This window comes from Penaeus chinensis, chromosome 4 (genome assembly GCF_019202785.1).
Source record: "Penaeus chinensis breed Huanghai No. 1 chromosome 4, ASM1920278v2, whole genome shotgun sequence".
NCBI lineage: Eukaryota > Metazoa > Arthropoda > Malacostraca > Decapoda > Penaeidae > Penaeus > Penaeus chinensis.
In genome coordinates this window covers 197,501-205,000 of record NC_061822.1, presented here as the reverse complement: position 1 = coordinate 205,000, position 7,500 = coordinate 197,501, and the positions used below count along the sequence as shown (strand labels likewise).

General features: G+C 41.1%; 1 protein-coding gene across 2 annotated transcripts in view; it reads right to left on the bottom strand.

The window, feature by feature from the left end:
• LOC125024936 (mediator of RNA polymerase II transcription subunit 25-like) overlaps positions 1-871 on the bottom strand; it is a 16,258-nt gene extending 15,387 nt beyond the window's left edge. For both annotated transcript variants that reach the window (XM_047612725.1, XM_047612726.1), the window contains exon 1: positions 619-871. In XM_047612725.1, coding sequence (XP_047468681.1) covers positions 619-722 — 104 coding nt within the window. In that variant the 5' untranslated portion in view covers positions 723-871. The remainder of the gene's footprint in view (positions 1-618) is intronic.
• Positions 872-7,500: the final 6,629 nt, after the last annotated feature.

Here is a 7,500-nt window from a genome sequence, read left to right as displayed (position 1 = left end):
TTTGGAGCCAGATGGAGGCGGAAAACAAAGATCCCTGGAGGAGAAAACTGAATTGGGGACCTTTCGTTCGAAGCCTTCGTGGCTTCCTAGCACGTCACTTCGGACTCACTGACAGCAAGCAATTCTATCCGTCCTCTTTGTGAAGGAAACATCAAGGCCCTTTTAATGAAGCAGACAACTTAAACAGAGAAACACCATCTTAATGAATTCCATTCCAAGCGGCAGGACGTTGCCTACAATATAATAAACAAACTTAACCAACAACTCCGGACAAAGAAAAGGAAAAATTTGAAAAACAGAAGAAGAATATGAAGAGTGAGAAAGACCAAGAAAGAATGAGGAGAATCTTGAACTTGCACACTCTGAGGGCCTCTAATAACGGTTGGACAACTCTTGGGTCCAGAGGAGCCTCTCGGCCGCCTCCCCGCCAGCAACCCAGCCCTAATATTCGGCGGTCAAATAGTATCAAGCCATCAACATTTACTTTACAGAAACAATCTAAACTCCTGTAAGAGATGGAATTTCAATTCAACCAACGTAAATATTCACAAAATCCTAAATAAACACAGGTAAAAGCCCACAAAACACTAAAAATACTTCTTGCATCCCCGGACTCACGATATAATGGGACTAATATATCCTTCAATGAGCTCTGGCAAGTATCTCTTGAGACTGACGCTCTTCTCGATGACGAAGACGATGTCACTCCTGTCGTAATTCATCTTGGTCCGCGGAACGAGCGAGGAAGACAATTCAACAAATCACAAGAGATTTCCTTTTCGACAGATGACTTTCGCCTCCATCAAAAAAGGCTCATTCGTTCCGCAACGATTTTCTTTCGTCCGCGATAGGCGTCAGAGGGGAGGAGATCGCTTGGGATAAGGACACGATGACGGTCTTCCGTAATTATAGAAAACGGGTTATGGTTCGCGTAAACTATGGTATCGAGAAGAGCGTCAGTCTTTTCTTTTTTTTCTATTAGTCTATTTATTTGTGCTTGTTATGTTTGGGGTGATGATGATACAATGATTATTTGTTTTCGATTTCGGTTAGAAAAGATGGGTGTTATATTGGTGTGGTCTGATCTGTTTACTTTTTGTGTGCATTATCATATCTGCTTATTTCTTGGAATTATGTTATCATAGCAATGACTATTTAAGTGTTTCTGATGAAGACTTTACTGGTGTGAAGTATTTCATATTTTGTTACATGCATAGCTACTGCACTCGAGTCTGTGAGGTAACAGCTCAAGCTATCTGTGAGTCTGAAATAATCTTTAAGAATGACGTCGCCGTGTGTCAGGAAGCAAATGAGATTACTGACATTAGTTGATGTTATCACAGTTTTTATCATTTTCATTTTCATTATTATTGTTCTTGTTATCGTCACCATTAATATAATGTTTGGTCTTGTTAAAGGTTTCCATTCCCTCATTGCCATCCTGTTCCTTACACTTGTCATTGCCGATATTTTGTTTGTATTTTAATGGCATTTTGTTCTAGCTAATTATCAATATCATCCTTATCCTCATTGCCTTTGCCGCATTATTATCTTTATGCTCAACAACTACCACTCTCATTCCTATTTTTATCTTCATTAATATTGTCGTTATTATCGCAATCAGTGACTTTATTGCGATATTAACCTACAATGAAAAAACGAAGAGGCGGTGGGAAGATTAGGTCCTTTTTTAATATATGCAAAGAAGAGACAAAAGCCATTTGGCTGATTTTACCTCTTTACTGATATGAGCTTTTACATATGAAATAGGGACAGAAAAACATGGAGAAAACATAGACACAGAGATCAAAGTCGTACTAAAGTGACTTGGCAAATATGACGATGGTTTGAGCTGACAGGGGCGGTGTACGATTTTTAAGATTCAAACATGTGTATCGCAAAAGTCGCAGGGCGTGAACAGCGTAACAAATCAAGCAAAGCCGTGAAAGCAAATACAATATTCACGATGCAAGATGTGCTGTTGTGGTTTCGATTTTACAATAATTTTTAATGCAAAATCGAAGCGTCAGCTACTGAACTTGAATAATTAATCTTCATTCATACCTTTTAAGTATCGGTTGTAGAGTAAACAGAATCTTAACACTTTGCATACGTACATACATACGTGCATGCATTCATATATTTATTACTTTAGTTATTAATCTATTTACCTTTTCATTTATTTATCTATTAATCTACCTACCTATCTATCTATCTATCTATCTACCTACCTACCTACCTACCTACCTACCTACCTACCTACCTACCTATCTATCTATCTATCTATTTATCTATCTATCTATCTATCTACCTACCTATCTATCCGTCTATCTATCTGTCTGTGTATCTATCTATGAATCTACCTATCTATCATCTATCTATTTATCTATCTATGAACCGTATTAATGTTGACAAATGTAGAATGTGACAAATGAATGAGAATTAATATTTTCACAATACCGGTTTCGGTTAAAACTTCGTCAGAAATACATGACGAAGATATAATCGAAACCGGTCAAATACATCTCTTGTATTGTGAAGATATTCATTCTCATTCATACCTTTTCTACATTATCTATTTATCTATTTACCTTTCCTTACTATATTTCTTTTTACTTCCGCTTCTTTCTTCATTTCCTTCTCCTTCCTCTTCTTTTTCTTCTTCTTCTCCTTCTTCTCGTCCTTCTCCTCCTTCTCCTCCTTCTCCTTCTCTTCTTCCTCCTCCTCCTCCTCCTCCTCCTCCCCCTCCTTCTCCTCCTCTTCCTCCTCCTTTTCCTCTTCCTCCTCCTCATTCTCCTCTTTCTCCTCATTCTCCTCCTCTTCCTTCTCCTTCTCCTCCTCTTCCTCCTCCTTCTCCTCCTCCACCTCCCCTTCCTCCTCCTCTTCCTCCTCTTCCTCCTCTTCGTCCTTCCCCTTCTCCACCTCCCCTTCATCCTCCTCCTCCTCCTCTTCCTCCTCCTCCTCCTTCTCCTCCTCCTCCCCTGCCTCCTCCTCTTCCTCCTCCTCCTCCTCCTCCTTCTCCTCCTCCTCCTCCTTCTCCTCTTCCTTCTCCAACCCCCTTCTCCTCCTTCTCCTCCTTCTCCTCCTCTTCCTCCTCCTCCTCCTCCTCCTCCTCCTCCTCCTCCTCCTCCTTCTCCTCCTCTTCCTCCTCCTTCTCCTCTTCCTCCTCCTCCTTCTCCTCATTATCCTCCTCTTCCTCCTCCTTCTCCTCCTCTTCCTCCTCCTTCTCCTCCTCCACCTCCCCTTCCTCCTCCTCTATCTCCTCTTTCTCCTTCCCCTTCTCCTCCTCCCCTTCCTCCTCCTCTTCCTCCTACTCCTCCTCCCTTTCCTCTTCCTCACCTTCCTCTTCCCTCTTCCTCCTCCTCCTCACCTTCCTCCTCCTCCTTTTCCTCTTCCTCCTCCTCCTCCTCCCCTTCCTCCTCCTCCTCCTCCCCTTCCTCCTCCTCTTCTTCCTCTTCCTCTTCCTTCTCCCCTTTCTCCTCCTCCTCCCCTCCCTCTTCCTCCTCCCCTTCCTCCTCCTCCTCCCCTTCCTCTTCCTCTTCCTCCTCCCCCTCCTCCTCGCACCTTCCCCCTCCCCCTCCCCTTCTCCCTCCCCCTCTTTCTCCTTCTCCTTCACCTCCTCATCTCCTCTCCCTCTCTATCCTCCTCCTCTTGCTCTTTCTTCTCTTCCATTCTTACTCTATTATTATTATTATTATTATTATTATTGTTATTGTTATTATTATTATTATTATTATTATCCTTCTCCGTCCTTCTCCTTCTTTTCTTATTATTATAATTTATATTCTCCTATTTCCTCTTTCCTCCTCTTTGTCTTTCTTTATTTTTTTATTCCTATTCCTATTTTTATTTTTATTCATAATCTTATGATCCCTCTTATATCTACTTTATCGGTCTATCTTATCTACGTCATCAGCCTATCTTATCTATTTTCTTATTTAAAAAATTTTTCGACATAAAACGAAAAGAAAAAAGGGAAAATCCAATAAAAAGTAAGAAAAAAAAAAGGGGGAAACCAGTCACAAAAAGGGCCCATAAAAAAAAAAGAAAATCAATGGAAAGGGGATCATTTTTTTCCAAACCCCTTTTAAATTTAACAACCCAAAAGGAAACCTTTGGGGAAAAAAAGGGCCCGATCCCCAAAAATCCCCATTAGTTGAAGATCCCAAAATAAAATCAATGGTTTTCCACGGCATTCTCATCGGTATATTTTACTCCCAGTCCGCGTGTTTTCAAACAGGTGATGAGAAAGAATAAGGATCTCCAAGGGGGGCCCGGTTTAAAAAAACCCAAGTTTAAAATTAATAGAAAAAAAAAAAAAAACCATTTTCTTCTTTAAAAATCAATCTCAACCTCCCATTTCAATTAGAAAAAGAAAAATTATGAAGTGAATAAGTGACCAGATGAGGTCTAAAGTCTCAAAAGACACATTCAACTCACTTCGAAGAGAGCAAATTTAAGAACTTAGTACCCCTTTAAAAGTACACACATCGCCTATTTCCACATTAAAGAAAAAAATTGATAATTAATAAATATAAATAGAGACAGTTAAAAGATAGGAAATACAAAAATATCTCTTCCTCAGAACAAACAAAGAAAACAGAGAAAAACACGCTCTGAGTGAGAATCTTCACAGCTCCTGAACCGAAAATAAGACATGAAACTTTTCGCTTCTCGTAAAAGCCGCAGCCTGCGCCCCCCCCCAGGGCCCCCCCCCAAAGGGGAAAGATCCCATTCGAAAAAAAATTTCATACTTCAAAAACCCCTTTTCCCCTTTTCGCTCTTTTTAGAAAAAAACCTCTCCCTAAAGTTTAAATTCTTTTCCCTTTCAGGGCCCAAAAGCAAAGGGGTTTGTCAAACTTTTTTTCCCCGCGCAAAAAAGAAGAATTCAACCTTCTTTTCCCCTCAACTCAAAGGATTCAACCTTCCACCTCCTTCGAAAAGGAAGTATTTAATCGCATCCTCCTTTAAAACAGACGAAGGCAATCCACCCCCATAAAAAAGAAGATTCTTTTTTTTAATCCCCTTTTAAAAAATAAACTCCCTGTCCCCCCAAAAAAGGAAAAACTAAAAAAACCCTTTCCCGACGCCCCCCCCTTTCAAATGGCGCCCCCCCCCCGGGGCTTCCCGGAGGGGCCCAAGGATGGCGCGCGGGGCGCAAAGTGACTTTCATTCTTTCCCCGTGGCCGAGGGTGTTCTTGGAGGCCTCGCAGTGTCCCCCTTCCGAATCTCGCTCTCTGTGGGGGCCAACAGGGGGTGGAATCGCCCAGGGAAGTCTTCGAGCAGGAGGTAAATGCGGCGCAGGGCGCGGGGGCGAAGCGGGCGGGCCATTAGGGGTTTCCTGCCGAGGCTTCGGGTGAATCACTCGCGACTCGGGAGGCGGAGGCTTTTCGTGCGAAGGCCAGCGGCGACGCCTCTCGCTCAGGTCGGGCCTCGGAGGGCGAGGGCAGGGCGCCAGCGGCCCGGGACCCGCAGGGGGCAGGGGCAAGGGGCACGGCGAAGGGCGAGCCGCGAGGCGGAGGCACCGGGAGTGCCAGCGGCCCTGCCCTTTTCCCCGCGACTTCGGGAGGGCGCCGCCGCCTGCGGCTCGCCCTTGGGGCTCAGAGCGCTCGTGCGCCCCCGCCCTGCACGGGATCGGGCTGGAGGCGAGGGCCCGGGGGGCGCCTGCGGGCCCAGCAAGTAAATTTTACGTTTTTTCCCCCCCCAGTTTCGGAGGGGCAAGTCCTGCAATTTGGGCCCTTTCAGCCTCGAAGGTTTTAATGGGAAACGTGGGTCCCGTTTTTTGGGTTTGGGGGTTTTTACATTCGTTCTCTACAAAATTTCTCGTGCAGTGATTTGTCATGAGAACTGGACGGATGAAATGGTATACATATGTTCTAGTGTTTTTTTGCTGTTCAGGAAAGTTGTGTTTTTGTTGACATTTAGTGTGTCATGGTTCGTGTTGACATTTATTGTGTCATGGTTCGTGTTGACATTTAAATTTTTCATGGGTTTTGTTTGACATTTATTTTGTCCCTTTGGGTTTGCCTTTTTTAAATTTTGGTTTATAGAAGCAAAACCCGGGAAACGAACACGAATTGGTTGAATTCCCCACCTTTTTTATCGTTTTTTTGATTTCCCCGTGGTTTTTTTTTTGGGTTTTTTTTTTTTCCCCAGGATTAAAAGTGATTTTTTTTTAGTTTTCAAATTAAATTTAAACATTTGGGAAAAGATCTGGGATGAGGGAAAGCCTGGGAGATTTGCCTCTCAAATTTTGTCCCTCTTTTCTGTGTTTCCTTTTTTTTGTTTGTTTTGCAAAACATAAAAAGGGTCAAAAGCTTGATAAACAAGGGAAAAAGTTATTGAAAAGGAAGAAAATTAAAAGAATTATGAATTTTTAATTTTAAAATTTTTTTGTAAATTTTAGAATTTTTAACACAAACACAAAACACAACACATACACAAAAACACATACACATACACAACACAAAAATACATACATACCATACTACTACAAAAACACATACACATATACACAAAAAAACACACACATACAAAAACACACAATACACACACACATACAATACCCCCGATACATCATAACAGAAAATCACACACAGATCACACACATACATACACACAACATACATACACACACCATACACACACATACACACACACACACACACACACACACACACACACATACATACACATACATACACATACATACACACACATACATACACATACATACACATACATACACACATACACACACACACATACATACACACACACACACACACACACACACACACACATACATACATACATACATACATACATACATACATACATACATACATACATACATACATACATACATACATACATACATACAGATACATACACACAGATACACACACAGATACACACACAGATACACACAGATACATGCACACATACATACATACACAGATACATGCATACACAGATACACACATAGATACATACACACATAGATACATACACACATAGATACATACACACAGATAGATACACACATAGATACCTACACACACAGATACATACACACACAGATACATACACACATAGATACATACACACATAGATACATACACACATAGATACATACACACAGATACTTACACAGATACATACACACATAGATACATACACATATGCACACACACATACTTGCACAAACACATACACACTCACACGCACGCATGCACACGAACGCACACTCACGCACATGTGTTATTATTATTGTTATTATTATTGTTATCATTATTGTTATCATTATTGTTATCATTATTATCATCATTATTATCATTATCTTTATCGTTATCGTTATCGTTATCGTTATCGTTATCGTTATCGTTATCGTTATCGTTATCTTTATCTTTATCTTTATCTTTATCTTTATCTTTATCTTTATCTTTATCTTTATCTTTATCTTTATCTTTATCTTTATCTTTATCTTTATCTTTATCT